The sequence below is a fragment of the Thrips palmi genome, unplaced genomic scaffold (genome assembly GCF_012932325.1).
Source record: "Thrips palmi isolate BJ-2018 unplaced genomic scaffold, TpBJ-2018v1 HiC_scaffold_11, whole genome shotgun sequence".
Classification (NCBI taxonomy): domain Eukaryota; kingdom Metazoa; phylum Arthropoda; class Insecta; order Thysanoptera; family Thripidae; genus Thrips; species Thrips palmi.
The window spans coordinates 1-15,335 of record NW_023144622.1 but is presented as its reverse complement, the minus strand read 5'-3'; the positions used below and the strand labels follow the sequence as shown (position 1 = coordinate 15,335).

The 15,335-nt window shown below is 50.0% G+C and overlaps 3 protein-coding genes across 9 annotated transcripts in view; 2 read left to right on the top strand and 1 right to left on the bottom strand.

Annotated features, from left to right (window-relative positions):
- Positions 1-10,059, top strand: part of LOC117639357 — a 192,267-nt gene extending 182,208 nt beyond the window's left edge. For all 5 annotated transcript variants that reach the window (XM_034374938.1, XM_034374939.1, XM_034374937.1 and 2 more), the window contains 7 exons: positions 6-327; positions 1,003-1,158; positions 2,151-2,246; positions 3,972-4,101; positions 4,662-4,819; positions 5,373-5,462; positions 5,580-10,059. In XM_034374938.1, coding sequence (XP_034230829.1) covers positions 6-327; positions 1,003-1,158; positions 2,151-2,246; positions 3,972-4,101; positions 4,662-4,819; positions 5,373-5,462; positions 5,580-8,390 — 3,763 coding nt within the window. In that variant the 3' untranslated portion in view covers positions 8,391-10,059. The remainder of the gene's footprint in view (positions 1-5; positions 328-1,002; positions 1,159-2,150; positions 2,247-3,971; positions 4,102-4,661; positions 4,820-5,372; positions 5,463-5,579) is intronic.
- Positions 1,022-11,691, bottom strand: LOC117639367 (UPF0602 protein C4orf47 homolog). 2 transcript variants are annotated; one of them, XM_034374953.1, is made up of 7 exons: positions 11,375-11,691; positions 11,141-11,300; positions 10,940-11,052; positions 10,739-10,865; positions 10,439-10,649; positions 10,211-10,340; positions 1,022-1,185 (listed from the first exon to the last, which is right to left on the bottom strand). In XM_034374953.1, the coding sequence occupies exons 1-7, from the start codon at positions 11,496-11,498 to the stop codon at positions 1,154-1,156; spliced, it is 897 nt and encodes a 298-aa protein (XP_034230844.1). In that variant the 5' UTR covers positions 11,499-11,691; the 3' UTR covers positions 1,022-1,153. The 2 variants fall into 2 exon arrangements, with proteins under 2 accessions (XP_034230844.1, XP_034230843.1); XM_034374952.1 differs by lacking the exon at positions 1,022-1,185 and having other exon boundaries at positions 10,068-10,340.
- Positions 11,692-11,839: 148 nt separating this feature from the next.
- On the top strand, positions 11,840-14,550 carry LOC117639365 (UDP-galactose translocator). Of its 2 annotated transcripts, none has more exons than XM_034374950.1 (6): positions 11,840-11,977; positions 12,482-12,551; positions 12,656-12,763; positions 12,853-13,067; positions 13,162-13,417; positions 13,496-14,550. In XM_034374950.1, exons 2-6 carry the CDS (start codon positions 12,521-12,523, stop codon positions 13,873-13,875), a joined length of 990 nt encoding a protein of 329 aa, XP_034230841.1. In that variant the 5' UTR covers positions 11,840-11,977; positions 12,482-12,520; the 3' UTR covers positions 13,876-14,550. The 2 variants fall into 2 exon arrangements, with proteins under 2 accessions (XP_034230841.1, XP_034230842.1); XM_034374951.1 differs by lacking the exon at positions 11,840-11,977 and adding an exon at positions 12,164-12,287.
- The last annotated feature ends 785 nt before the right edge of the window (positions 14,551-15,335 follow it).

Genomic DNA, 15,335 nt, shown 5'->3' with positions numbered 1-15,335 from the left:
CGCAGGACGGTGGGCGTGCTGACGGAGCTGATGCGCCGCGAGGGCACGGTGCGGCTGTTCCGCGAGCGGCAGGCGGCGCTGCAGCACACGCTGCCGCTGGGGTCGTACCTGCTCAAGCCCGTGCAGCGCATCCTCAAGTACCACCTGCTGCTGCAGAACATCGTGAAGCACTCGTCGTGCGACCGGCAGGGCCGCGACGGCTACGGCGACATCGTGGACGCGCTGTCCACCATGACGGCCATCGCGCACCACATCAACGACATGAAGCGCCGCCACGAGCACGCCGTGCGCGTGCAGGAGATCCAGAGCCTGCTCTACGGCTGGGAGGTGAGGACAGGCAAAGGCACTGCCACACAGTAGGCCGGAAGGACCAGTGGAGGCGACCAAAATTCGAGACGCGTTTTGAGCTCCAGAGTCGCTAAAATGAACTCGAACCGAGCTTGTGACCCGACCGATGGATATTGCTCTCTGGACGAGGAGTCCATTGGTGGGGTCACACGTTCGGTTCGAGTCCCAGTTAGCGACTGTGGAGCTCAAAACGCGTCTCGAGTTAAGGTCTCCTCCACCGGTCTTCTGGCCCACTGTGGGGCTGTCTGCCGCATCAGACCCGAGGGCGTGGTTCGAGGAGGCAGCCACCTTACACTCTGGGAGTGTACAAACAAGTACACTAGTTCGACAAGTACACTGTGGGGCTGTCTGCCGCATCAAGCCCGAGGGCGTGGTTCAAGGAGGCAGCCACACTACACTCTAGGAGTGTACTAACAAACACACGAGATCGACAAGTACACTCCTATGTACTTGTACACTCCTATAGGAGTGTACTTGTCGATCTATAGGAGCTAAAATTAAAAGTCCATTATATTTTTCAGCACATGAGAATGAACGAATGTAATTATAATTTAATGACAAATATTAAATGAAAATGCAAGTGGCCCAGTGGCCATGGTCAGCATGGTGATTGTTTATGGTTCTGACCGCGCGCCGCTTGGCGCTGCTTCGCAGGGCGAGGACCTGACCACGTTCGGCGAGCTGTGCGCCGAGGGCACGTTCAGGATGGCTGGCGCCAAGGCCCTGCGCCACGTGTTCCTGTTCGACAAGATGCTGCTCATCACCAAGAAGAAGGAGGAGGCCATCCTGGGCTTCAAGGCGCACATCATGGTTGGTCCGAATCGGAATTGTGCTGCACTGGCAAAACAAAGGCATAATAACAGGAAAAGTAGCGATATACATCGGCAACTTTGGCCCGTCCCGTACATTAACAAATGTTTGAATTTCGCCTTTGTTTAGCCCTGACGGGTTTGAACCTGAGTCTGGGGTCAAAATGGATGTTACTTCCGTCATCAGCGCCCTCAAAAACATAAGAAACAATGCAAAAACTCGAATAAAAAGAATGTTCAAAATATACCCCACTGGGATTTGAACCCGGGTCCAAACTTCTTCGATTCGCTTGAAACTGGCACCATTGGTTTTGTCTCGTCGCCCCGATTCCAAAAATACCCCTACATGCCCTGTTAGCTGTATCCGTTGCCGAAATCCTCCTCGACCCCATGTAGACCATGATGCACCTGCAGCAGCGCCCCCGGGGCTCGGATCGGATTTGCTGCCACCGGGCGGTTCTTAGGGTCACCCAAGGAGGCTGCATACCAAATTTGGTCAAGATCGGACCCCGGGAAGTCCTCGGACGGACGGACGAACGAACGAACGGACGCACAGCATGCATCATACTATATGCCCGTCCCTCCGTCATTTTTTTACAAAAAATAAACGGGACGGGCCAAAAACTACGACCTCATGGCATCACAGGGAAATAAAATGGTTCACACAGTTCCACAGAAGACCGGCGCAAGCGGCCAAAACTCTAGACGCGTTTTGAGCTCCAGAGTCGCTAGGACTTGAACCGAACGTGTGACCCCACCAATGGATTCCTCGTTTGGAGATCATGCAATCCATTGGTGGGGTCACACGTTCGGTTCGAGTCCCATTCAGCGACTCTGGAGCTCAAAAACCGTGTGGAATTTTGACCGCCGCCACCGGTCTTCTGGCCCACTGTGCGTTCCAGGGGTGTCCTGAAAGGGCGTAGTTTTTATGCCTCTGCTTCACCAGTGGAACCACCTTGACCCGGCGTGTCTCTAACCTTGCTTGTGCTGCAGTGCTCGAACCTGATGCTGATCGAGAGCGTCCCCGGGGAGCCGCTGAGCTTCCACGTGATCCCGTTCGACAATCCGCGCATGCAGTACACCCTGCAGGTAAGGTTACGTAGAGAGTCGTTGTCGTCGCTCCGTCTCTCTCGCGCCTGCACGGGACGCCCCATGAGTGCACTTGTCCACTTGTACGCACTTCCCGCCCGGACTGTAACGGCAGTCCGAAAGGCAGTGCACAGTGGGCCAGAAGACCGGTGGAGGCGGCCAAAACTCCAGACGCGTTTTGAGCTCCAGAGTCGCCAAGCAGGACTCAAACCGAACGTGTGACCCCACCAATGGATTGCTCTCCGAACGAGGAATCTATTGGTGGAGTCACACGTTCGGTTCGAGTCCCATTTAGCGACTCTGGAGCTCAAAACGCGTCTGGAGTTTTGGCCGCCTCCACTTGTCTTCTGGCCCACTGTGCAGTGTGCCACGCCGCCCGTGGCAGCGCCCCGGCAATGCAGTGCCCCGCTTGCCTACCCAATAAAGCGTTTATTGCGGTTATGATATCACTGGCCGGGCCGTACTCACTATAAACGAATCGCGGCGGAACCGGGAAAAAGAGGAAACGGCGCCATACCTGCACACGGATCCCGAGAGTCGTTTTCGTCGCTCTGTCTCTCTCGCGCCTGTACGGGACGCTCCGTGTGTGCGAGTGAGACAGAGCGACGCAAACGACTCTCGGGATCGGTCTGCCGTTGCATGGTCAGCCCACCGCATTTCGTCCCGTTTCCCCCTTGGCTGCCTTCCGGTATTTTCCCGTGCCAACAGTCCGCCCCCCTGGTCCTGGTCCTAGTATATTGAAAGCCATTTTGTCACTCTGTTTCCGAGCGAGTGCGCATCGCACCGCGCCGCGCGGAGCGGGCCACAGTGGGCCAGAAGGCAAGTGGAGGCGGCCAAAACTCTAGACGCGTTTTGAGCTCCAGAGTCGCGAAATGGGACTCGAACCGAACGTGTGACCCCACCAATGGATTCCTCGGTCGGAGAGCAATCCAGTGGTGGGGTCACACGTTCGGTACGAGTCCCATTTAGCGACTCTGCAGCTCAAAACGCGTCTAGAGTTTTGGCCGCCTCCACCGGTCTTCTGGCCCACTGTGCGGGCAGCCCGGCCGGGGAGCCAGGAAGCGACTGGGCGTTGCCACGGCGCAGCCGGGCCGCCACGCCCCGCACTGGCCGACCACATTACGGACCGGAATGAAATCAATGACGAGCGTGTTCCTGTACGATTCCGCGTAGTCGTAAAAAATTCGTGTAACACACACACACGCGCGCGCACACGCACACACAGTCAAAAGCCTGTTCTCGCGCGGGTACAAGGTTCCGACCTCAAAGCGATGCGGTAGAGAGCAGAGGAGAGAAATGTTCAGCGGACCGTTTCCGACCAGCGCTTCGTCGCTCCGTCTCTCTTGCTACCCTACGGGAGAGGTGCGCCTGGAGTGCGAGAGGGACAGAGACGAAAGTACAGTTTGGATGCCTGCAAGAAGGGTCTCCTCAGAGCACTGCCGCCGCACTGTAAATGTTGTACAGTGAAGATTCTCCACATTATGGCGAAAATGTTCCATATGGTGGTGCAGCTGTCTTCATAACATTACATGGCGAACTCACTGTGCCTTTTAGATATTTTGATGAATTTCGTTGGTAATATGGAGAAAATCTCCACCATAATACGTTGGTGCAGCCTTTCACCGTTAGACATTTACAGTGCGGCCTAACCTCTGGATCCGCCTCTGCCGCTTACCGGCATATCGCCTCAGAGGACGACGGACGCAACGATGCTTTTGCTTGCAGGCGCGGACGCTGGAGCAGAAGCGGGAGTGGAGCATGCAGCTCAAGAGGGTCATCCTGGAGAACTACCACGCCGTCATTCCGTCGCACGCGCGCCAACTAGTCATGGAGCTGGGGCAGAACCGGGCGGACGGTAAGTTCGTTACACTGTAAGAAATAATGAAGGCACGAAGGGGGGGGGGACAGCTTCCCACATTCATTGTACAAAATTTGACCACATTCCACATTCAGGTGGCCAAAACGCCTGTAAGTAGGCAAAATGTGTGGCAAAAACGCCAGAAATCTTGCACATTTACATCGTTGTACACAAAATTTTACAGTGGGTCAGCCCTCAGGCGTTAGCAAAAGTATCCCTTGGGATGAAAATTGCCGAAGGTTCCTTCATAAAGTCACGACGAAGATTCATCGTAGCTTAACAAGAAATCTTTAAAAAGTTGAGAAGAATCTTTGTGATTTTACAAAGAATCTTCGTGAATTCACGAAAATTCCTTCGGCAACATTTTTTACGGAGGTACCTTCGTACTCATCGGAGAATTGTTTCAACGGTGTAGCCAGAGGAACTCTATCCCATAAACATCCGAAAAAACTTAAGTGCAAAATGTGTCTTTTAATTCCCACTGAGGGTTTTTTTTCCTGTCCTGCGAGTGCGGTAGTCAACTCGAAAAGTCATTTACACGCTGTTATTTGCCGCAGATGCCGCCCTGGCCGACAAAGTGACCCCCAGGAGGCAGCACTCGGCCCCGGAGTACCTGGAGAGGCGAAAGCAGGAGAGAGAGAGGCGCAAGTCTGAGACGGGGCTGCGATATCGCCTACGCCGCAACCGCAAGTCCGATGCAGACACCATCGCCGAGGTTGGTGCTCCTTGCCTGGCTGCCCTGGCCGAGGCCCTGCACAGTGGGCCAGAAGACCGGTGGAGGCGGCCAAAACCCTAGACGCGTTTTGAGCTCCAGAGTCGCTAAATGGGACTCGAACCGAACGTGTGACCCCACCAATGGATTGCTCTCCGAACGAGGAATCCATTGGTGGGGTCACACGCTCGGTTTGAGTCCTGTTTAGCGACTCTGGAGCTCAAAACGCGTCTAGAGTATTGGCCGCCTCCACCGGTCTTCTGGCCCACTGTGCCCTGGCCGCTCTTGCCAGTGGCTAGCCGCACTTCATTATTAGTATGGTTTCGGCGGGCCGCGTCGCCGCGTTTGACCCGCAGCAGAAGCGGAACGGCGAGAATACTGGAGACTCGTGGCTGCAGACTGATTCCGAGAGTCGTTTTCGTCGCCCTGCCTCTCTCGCACCTGTACGGGACGTCCCATGAGTGCAAGAGAGACAGAGCCAGGATAACGAATCTCGGAATCGGTCCTCTGAGCCATGCTGAGCTAGACGCTGAGTGCCGTTTTTCTCTTTTTGCAGTCTGCTACGAGGCGGGGACGGCGAGGCTCGAGCAGCAGCCGAGAGGGAGAGAGAGAAGACTCACTACTAAGCTTAGCGGACCGCACGAGGGTGAGTAGCGAGCCGGTGGTCTCCGATTGACGAGTCGACAAAATTCATATTCTGAACTAATATGACGTCACATCCGTTGAATTTGAGAGTTGGACTGATGCGTTGGTTGGTCTGCAGGATCGCTTCGCCAGCTGGCGGAGGAAGTCGGAGCCGGTGGGCTACCTGGGCGCCTCCAACGGCGTCGCCAACGCCAACAAACGGCCAATCACCATTGATCTCCAGGACCGCGTCGAAGACGTCCCCACGCCGACGCCCAGCCCGCCGCCCGCTGCCACCAGCACCACCACAGCCACCGCGAGGCTGGCTGAAGACGACCTAGACGACGACCAAGTTCCTACCGCCACCCAAACGCCCGCCGCCTCCCAAGGATCGCGACCGGCTTCGCCGCTGACGGCGTCCACCCCACTGTCGTCGCCGACGTCGACACCGTCCTCGCAGCCGTCCGAGACGATCGAGCAGATCGTGAGCCAGCTGCTGATGCAGAACCGCGAGTTCCAGCGGATCCTCAAGAAGCAGCAGCGGCAGATCAGCCTCCGGCACCGGATCACCGCGCCGAGCTCCAAGGCCGGGGAGACGACCGACGACGACGCCGAGGACGACGACCTGGGCGAGGAGGAGGAGGAGTCCATCTACGAGACGCTGTCGGCGCTGGCCACGGTGCACCACAGCGCGCACCGCCGCAGCCACCTGGTGGAGTGCTCCAACGACGAGGACGACTACGTGACGCTGGTGTGCCGCGCCGACCCCAAGGACGAGGACGACGACGACGACCAGTCCCGGCCGTGCAGCCGCCTGGACAACAAGCAGGACGACGAGGACTCGCCGCCGCCCACCGCGCCGCCCCGGCCCAGGGCCAGGTTAAAGCGCGTCGCCGCCAAGGACGGCGCGCTGGGGGCGGCCCCGCGGGGGGTGGCCCCGCTGGGGGTGACGCGGCAGGACAGCCTGCAGAGCCTGTGGGAGCGGCTGCGCCGGTCGCAGCGCCTGGGCGGCAAGGCCACGTCCTTCGGCTCCTTCGGCACCAGTGTGCGCCGCGCCGCGTCCTTCACGTCGCAGCAGAGCCAGCACAGCCAGCACAGCCAGCACAGCCAGCAGAGCAACTCGCACTTCTACGTGGACACGCCGTGCGCCGTGAGCGGCGGCCTCAGCGGCGGCCTCAGCGGCGGCTCGTGCCAGCCCATCACGCCCGCCGTGTGGCTCAAGCAGCAGGGCCCGCACCTGGAGACGGCCATGGCCCTGGCCAGCAGCCACAAGGCGGGCTCGCTGCCGCGCAGCTTCCAGGTGGGGCCCGAGGGCGAGGCGCTGCCGGGCCGCAGCAAGGAGACGCTGCGCGCCTGCATCCTGCGCAGCGGCCGCTCGTGCCCCGACCGGCCCTTCACCATCGCGTCGGACAAGCCCTCCAGGCTGCCGTCGCGGCTCAGCATGGAGGACATGGAGCGCTTCGAGCGGCACCACGGCCTGCACGGCCAGGGCGGCGACACCACGGAGGACGACAGCATGACGGAGTACACGGCCACCCCCAACGCCAGCCTGCACGAGCTCAACGTGCACCCCGAGTACAAGATCTACCGGCCCACGCTGCCCGGCATCTCGCTACGCCACGTGCTGGCCAAGCTGGCCGCGGGGCTGAGGGGCGGCGCCACCCCCACGCCGGCGGGCTCCGAGACGGCCTCCATCGACTGGGAGGGCGAGCGCGTGCTGCAGCGAGAGCGGCGCCGCGTGGCCGCCGTCGTGGTCAAGCAGTACAGCAAGACGCTTCGCCGGCGCATCCGGAACCTCATCGGCGACGAACAGGACGGCGCCAGTGTCGCGGCGGCCACGTCGGCGACGTCGGTTGGGACCGCCGCCGCGGGCACGGCCTCCACGACGACCACCACGTACGCGCAGGGCAGCTCGGGGCTGGGGGCGCGCATCGCGTCGCTGACGGCCGAGTCGGACTACGCCAACCCCCGGCTGCTGTTCCAGTTCCAGCACGTGCGCCCCTCCAAGAAGGTCGCCGCGCTGCTGGGCGTCCGCCCCGACTCGGTGCTCTCCGTGGCGTCGGCCGCGTCCGCCGCGTCGTCGTCCAACTTGACTGCGTCCACGTCGGCGTCCTCCAGCGACGGCGACAAGACGTCGGGCTTCGGTGGCAGCGTGGACGCGGCGCCGCACAGGCCCATGGGGCTGACGGGGCTGGGGCTGCCGGTGCCTGCCGCTCCGCTCGCCGTGCCGGACGCCCTCGCCGACGCCCAGGACGCCGCAGAGCCGCCCGCGACCACGTCGTCGTCCTCGGCGGAGGACGCCGCCGGCAGCGACTGCTCCGCGGACAGCTTCTACGAGCGCTCGTTCGAGGCCATGGAGTCTGTGCTGGAGTCCACGGACGTGTTCCGGGACAGCGCCGTGTTCACGGACCACGACGACTGCTCCCTGGAGGAGAGCGACGACTCGTCGGCGCCGCCTCGCTACCCGCCGCCACCGCCTCCGCAGCAGGAGCAGTCCAGTGACTCGCCCTCGGCCTCGCTCGCGGGAGAAACGGCCACCGCCCTGGCCGCGACCCCGACCTCCGCAACGAACTCGGTGCGGCAGCAGCCGCGAAGCAAAGTTCCTCCGCCCGTGCCATCCAAACCCAAGAAGCACTTGAGGCCCTCTCTCGGCACGGGAGACCTGGCCAGCATCCCCATGACCTCGCTAGTTAGCCGCCTCTCTGAGGTGGCCTTGCCTAGTCCAGTTCTCCCCGCCGCCTCGACCCCGGCCGCACCCTTGGCCGTCCCGGACCAGGATGACCAGTGCGACAGCGGCTCGCAGTACTCGGCGGCCTCCACAGTGATGGAGGGGGCCTCCTGCCCCGGGGCTTGCCCTGGCGGCGCGTGCCCCTCGGGCCCCACCTCCAAGGGCTGGGTCAAGCACGTCATCGGCCGCCTCCAGGGCGAGGCGCACCTCGCCCACTCATGAGACAACCACTACACTGGTCGTGTGTGAGATGTTTTCCTTGACTTGACATTATTTATTTGCACCTGGCCAGACCCATATTGTGTGTCAGCGGATTTCAGGTCTGGGTCGCAACGTGCCACAACTGTCCAGTGTCTGTTCAGTGCATATTCATACCAATTTACTGTGCACTTACAATGTGTCGAGAGGATAGTTATGGTAGTTATACCTTGTGCTGTTCGTGAAAACGCCTTTTCAGACCTGTTATATTATTACTGAATTCAAAGCGATTGAGAGGGTTTCTACTCCCACTAAACTTCTAGTCACTGCTTTTTGTGATGGCCCACAGCAAAATTTGTCAAAATGAAGCATATTTTTGGGCTGCAAAGGAACAAACTTCTCAATTTAAGTATTCATTTCACCACTATGCACCCCAAACAGCAGAATAATTTCTTTTTTAATTTGAGGAACCTTACAGCAAACTAAACTAACATCTCGTAGAACTGCCGCTGTACCTTATGCAGAACACGATGGAGTTAATGAATGTAAATGCGGCTCTTCATTTTTCTTCTGCAGACGGAGTCCACCATAGTCAGACTGAATATTCTTAAAACTCAGTGCTCAGTAACCCTGTTTTGGTTCTTCTTTAAAATTCTCCGATACATTCCCTGTTAATGTGTCAACCAATGTAGATTTTTAAGTTTTAAATTTTGAGAGCCCTAAATGCCGTAATGGCCTGAATTTAAGTAAGCTGCTGTGTCGTCATTTTCTTTTCAACAATTGAGCTTCAAAATTGGCAAGTTCAATATCTCATTTGTAGGGTGTTTTTTTTTTCTATACATACATGGGGGTTTTAATAAGGGCAGAGAGAGGGCTTAAATGCAGATCATTACAGTGTATATTTAATTCACTATGAAATTTGATTCTTTCCTTACATGAATTGCTTGACTTACCATCATACATGTATTTATTTTCCAAATGTGTTCTTATGATTTATTGTGTTGGTTAATTATTATACCAGTTGTTATGATTTAGATGTCTATATTTGAGGTAGTTTTATGGACCAAATTTAAACAGAAATATTTTGTGATACAACATATGCCATGTTGCTGCTGATGTTTTAGCTCATTGTTAGAAGGTACATACTACAAGTCTTAATTTAACACTTAAATATTGACACAAGTCAAATTTGTTTCTGTAGTTCATAGCTTTAATTTAACTTTTAAATGTTATGTTCTGTTTCGATTGTTTGTTATTATTATGATAATTCTGGCCATTAAAATGTTGCCATGTTTCCATTTTGGAGTCGTTTTTCTTTGAATTGCTATCGGTTGTTAACATGATGGTGCTTTCGATCTCAATGGAAGAAAAAAATTAGAAAGAATTATGTCACATATGTCTGCAAGAGCAGTTCCAGCTATCCCTGAGAGTCCTTCCCTGAGCAGTGCAGTACAGAACTAACTTTTCTGTTGTGAAATTGATAACTTAGCCTTGTGGTGTTATGTGTATCAAATGGTTTGCATGTACCAAATTTTAATTTAAGATGTGTTTACATTTTTTTTTACATACCATTGCATGGCTTCTTTCACAATTATCTCTGACTGTAGTGGTGTAGGGACTTGAGAGGTGCTCCTAACATAATTCACTTTAGCTAATTCTTCCATTTTTGTATGAAATACATTTATATGTTATACTTTGAGTTTCATTGCAATTCTTTCCTTTCCACAACATTCATTTATCTGTCAGGCTGTTGAACTTGTATGTTACCGGTTGAAATGTACGCCAGTTTTTTGCATTGACCCTGAAATCTACATTGGAGTTCATAACTGATTTGGTGTACATACTTTTCTGTTGTATCTGAGGGTAGAACACTTTGGGTTCCCGGGGCCCTCGCATAATTCGAAAGTAGTCAATGTATTTTTCTGGCTTGTGTGGAGGAAATTTGCTGAAGCAGCCATCATGGTTGTTTCCTTGCTGAAACAGCAAATAAATAATATGGAGAATGCTGACAGAGTTATTAACTTATGAGGCACAAACATGTTTCTACCAACATGCAATAGTGTGATGCTCACCATTTTGGGTTGAGAAGGTGGCACCCACACTGCCCCTTTATAAGACGGCTTGCTTTCAGATCGATGCACATAAGTAGATGCAGCATTGATAACATGCCAGGGGTTCATATCAAAGCAGGGCTTTGGGTACATTGTTGAGATGAGGGGACCATCAAGCATTAATTTTCTACTGGCAGCTGCCATACCAAACCGTGACTGGTACGGTTCTGACCTGTGTTGCCGATTTTTTTTTTTTTTTAATAAAAATACAATTTTAGAATAGATGGATGATTTTTTTTTTCTGTTATAGTACAAACTCACATATGCTTGGGAAATCTACTGAAAGTGATGTCTACATATCCGTAAGTGCCTTTTTTCCCAGGATTTGTCTTAACATTGGGTGGCTCAGATTTGTGGGGTGGGCGAGCCTTTTCTTGTCGACTCATGGCTTTATAATGTAACATAACACTTCATTAATGAAACAAGACATAACTTAGATACCTCAAAAGTGAGACCATATACCTTTTATTCGACCAGCAAAGGTTCCATAGAAGTCCCCTGGTGTGCTATGCTTTTTTCCACATGCACCAGCGATGAAAGGGGCACTTGAAACGTTCCTCTTGGATGACGCCATCCTTCAAAGTGAAGCATTATGAGGTAAATTAAAAATATTTATATGTGAAGTGCACGAGAATGCATTATCTAAGTTAGAAGAGGACTTACGAGGCAAGGTAGTTTTCCCTCACTGCACTTGAATATGCTTCGCTTTCAAATATTCTTTTGTAAGGTCCTTTATCAAAGTAGCAGTCTTGTAGTCCTACTTTTGTCTTGCTGCCTCCGGGTATCATCTGTCGTCCTTTTGTTCCTCCTTTACGGAATTCATCTAAAACAGAGACTTTTTTTGCAGCAAGCATTGTAACAAAAAACTTAAGTATCAATTATAATAAAGCAACTTACAACCGTGTGGTGACACATAGGGCACTCCATGCAACCAGCCAGTCTCAGCAAATATTCCAATTCTCTCCATGTCCCGTTTTCCATAATGCTCCCCAATATTTGTCACCTTTGATGCTTTAGGCATTTTGATAAATTTCTAGCCTGCTTGGTTGATCAATCTTAAAAAAAAATTGTTATTTTTCTCCTTTTAATTAAAAAGACTTGAGCGCAGGAGTTGTCAGATGTCTGCATGTAGTTATCCACGTGATATTATGAAACTCTTGATTATTTTACTTTAAGAAACTACGAATCGTGAAACTAACAGCAGCAATTCAAAATACATTTTTTTCCTATTTTTCTTATTTTTTAATTTTTTTTGCTTTTGCTTTGAACATTTGGTGCTGTCAATCAAACTATGGCGCCCTGTGTTTTGTTTTTTCAACAACGGGTGGAACGCACTATGAAAACAAAAGCGGAACACATCATGCCTTCAGCACAAATTTGTCATAATGTCCCTGTTCGGACGACAAAGGTACTTGAGGTGACAGACATGCCGGGGACGGCGATTTCGTTTTAAATTGCTTTTATCATAGTGAAGCAATAGTTAATCTTTTGAACCGCAACGTAAGTTTCTCTCCATAGTACAGCTGTGCTATTTTCGTAAATCTCATGGGCTGAGCATCTTCACGCTTGCTCCGACTTGACAGGTCGATGCTCTGCCTGCCTGGCACTGTTTGTTTACGTGGAGTTTGCAGACTCTATCGCAGTTTAAAGTATACAGAGCTTAATTCGGGGCCTCCCCTTCGTACGACATTGAGTGTGTCTCTCTTCTGTAGTTGTGGCGTTTCTTCATCTTGAGGTTACGGGCCGTGTCTGGGCCGGTTTGAAAACTGTGAATGAGGGTTATATGACCCTGGGATAGTGGTCACCCAATGTAATTTCCTCTATCATTAACAAGGTTTTTCTTTTCTCAATGATTCTGAACCGGTAGAGCTCCTTAAATTCCATAGTGGTCTCTAACAAGGATCCATTGACTGTCCCGTTGTCTGATCATGCCTCATTTGTGCCATCTTCATCAGTCTAAGAATTTCTGAGTTGTTTGTATCATTTTACTTTCTGCATTGACAGCTCAATTCTTTTCCTCCCGCTGTCAAAATCACTCCTAAAATGAAGTCTCATCCAGGGCAATCGCCACCAGGTATGTGTCATAGATTTAATTCTGTCAGTATTGTTTTATCGTCCATTGATAACAAAACTATTCATTTGAGTTATGACTAATGTTGTTTGAAATTTTTCTTGCAGTACTTAAATATGTCAGCCTCGTGACTTTGACACTTCAGAACGCGATACTCGGTTTGAGTATGCGGTATGCACGCACAAGACCAGGAGATATGTTTTTGTCCTCCTCAGGTACTCGTTTTGATAGATAAAGAGTTTAATTTTTTGGCATGTCTTTGCTGCTCATAAGTAAGACATTTTATATTCATCTTGTTTTACAGCTGTTCTGATGTCAGAATTCACAAAGTTGATCACATGCCTGGCTATTGTTTGGAAAGAAGAGGGCAGTATTCAGAGAGCTGTGTCAGCAGTGCACAATACTGTCATCAAGCAGCCCATAGACACACTCAAAGTGTGTGTTCCATCATTATTGTACATCGTACAGAACAACCTCCTGTATGTGTCTGCATCACATTTGGATGCTGCAACTTATCAGGTATTGATGATACTTCATTCCAAAATTACTGTGGCTTACCATTGTGTTCCAGTGGGATGGGACTTAAATGTTGTTTCTCTTCATCATCTTTTAGGTCACTTATCAATTGAAAATTCTAACTACAGCTATGTTTGCTGTCACTATGTTGAGACGTTCTCTGTTAAAAACCCAGTGGATATCTCTCGTAACATTGGTTTCTGGGGTGGTCCTGGTTCAACTCGCAAACACTGCTCCAGCCAAGGTTGTAGTCGGCGGCCCTGAGCAAAACCGAATCATTGGCTTTTCTGCTGCATTATGTGCTTGTCTCCTTTCTGGATTTGCAGGAATTTATTTTGAAAAAATTTTAAAAGGTAATTTTTTTTTTTAAACTGTTGTGTTTTTTAATATTTATTATGTTTTTTTATAACTTGTTGTTTTTCTTCTTGCAGGGTCTGATATTTCAGTGTGGATGCGAAATGTTCAGCTGAGCTTTTTGTCACTTCCATTTGGATTGTGTACTTGTTTATTGTCTGATTGGGAAGTGGTCACATCAAAAGGGCTGTTCTTTGGATATGATGGATTTGTGTGGTATCTTGTAGTATTACAGGCTGGAGGTGGTCTCCTGGTTGCGATGGTTGTGAAGTATGCTGATAATATTCTTAAGGGCTTTGCCACATCTCTTGCTATAATCATATCTTGCATTGCTTCAATTTATCTCTTTGAGTTCAATCTCACTTTCCAATTTGCCCTTGGAGCAGCATTAGTAATAGCATCTATATTTTTGTATGGCTATGTTCCTCCAAATCCCAACCAACAGAGTAAAGTCTAGGCTATGATGCAAGTGGAAAATGCATTTTCACATGCATGATTTTGAACTGACTTGGTAAATAATAAGCTAACCTGTTGTGCCAAATGCTCACAAAAGACAAGACTTTTTAAGATAATGTAATACTGTATGTCATTAGAATTGTGATTAGACCCCCTTCAATGTCTTTAGAATTGTCACTAGACCTCCATCCCAACCTAAACACCACCACTTATCGAAAAATAGTCTGAGTTTATTTACCTATTCACTGATTTCTTGTATTAGATTAAAAATTACATAACTGACTTCACATCTTTTAAGTTTTGGTATTTTAGTTCCTGTTATGCACTAAGGTTGGAGTAGCTTTAATTATCTGGTTGTTTTTTGGTATTTTTATTTGTGTTTTTTATTAGTATTTTTAAAGTAATTAGCTGACTGACAAGTTGAGTGACCAACGTTACACTTTTGACACTGAGCATAAAAAAAGGCAAGATACTATCTGGAATAGTTCCACTTCAGTTTAAAACCTGAGACCCAAGTTATTATAGAGTATTCTACGCATTCAAAATCCTTTCATCATTGATGATGTCTTGTGTGTGGGTGTATATTTAAATGAAAAAAAAATACACAATGAATGATATGTGCCTCAAGATTATGGTAACCACCATTCTAACTATTCATAGTATTGTAAAAAAAAAACATTCACCCTCTGTTTTTTTTTCTCTCATAATCAAGTATTCTTTTTGTCTCATTGGCTTGTCCCTTAGTATAATTGTCCCATTGGTCTTCCATTAAACATACTAGTGCCTAAGTTATAGTAGATGCATGTTGCACAACTTTTTTCTGAGGAAAAAAAAAAATGTATTGAAGACAAGGCACCAAATCTGTCACTCAGTAAAGGAGTAATTTTTTCTGTTGTGGAGCAACTTACTTACAGAGTTTTGAAGTGTTATTGGATTGTGATGCAAATTATGTGCTTCAATTTCTTTTTGTTTTATTGATTGATTTGGATATCGCATTGCCTGTCTGCCACATGGTAATACAGTAGTGTGAATACTGATTTCAGTTTGAACAATGTGAACCTTACATTACTTGTGATTTTAAAAAAAGACCACTTAGAAGTGTTAGGGTGGGAAAACTGTTTTACGGAGGTACTGCCTACAATTTCAGTTATATTTTTCTATCAACATGAGTTCTGTTCATTTTCCCTGTGACATAAACCAAGATTTTATACAGTTTAAAGTGTTGAGCATCATCCAGTAAGGTTTTCTTTTTAAATTTGTTACAAGTGTTACAAACACTTTTAAGTTATTGTTCTTCTATTTCTCTTGTTTAAATTGTAACTACGAGTCTTTTGTTCTTTGAGGAAGCTCCCAAGGGTATAACATGACCATCTTTATCCTCTTCAAAGTTCAAGCCTGTATTGTTTTCTGTTGTGTTTTGTAGACTCTTAAACATGTGCCTTAAAAAAATGACAGGTACGA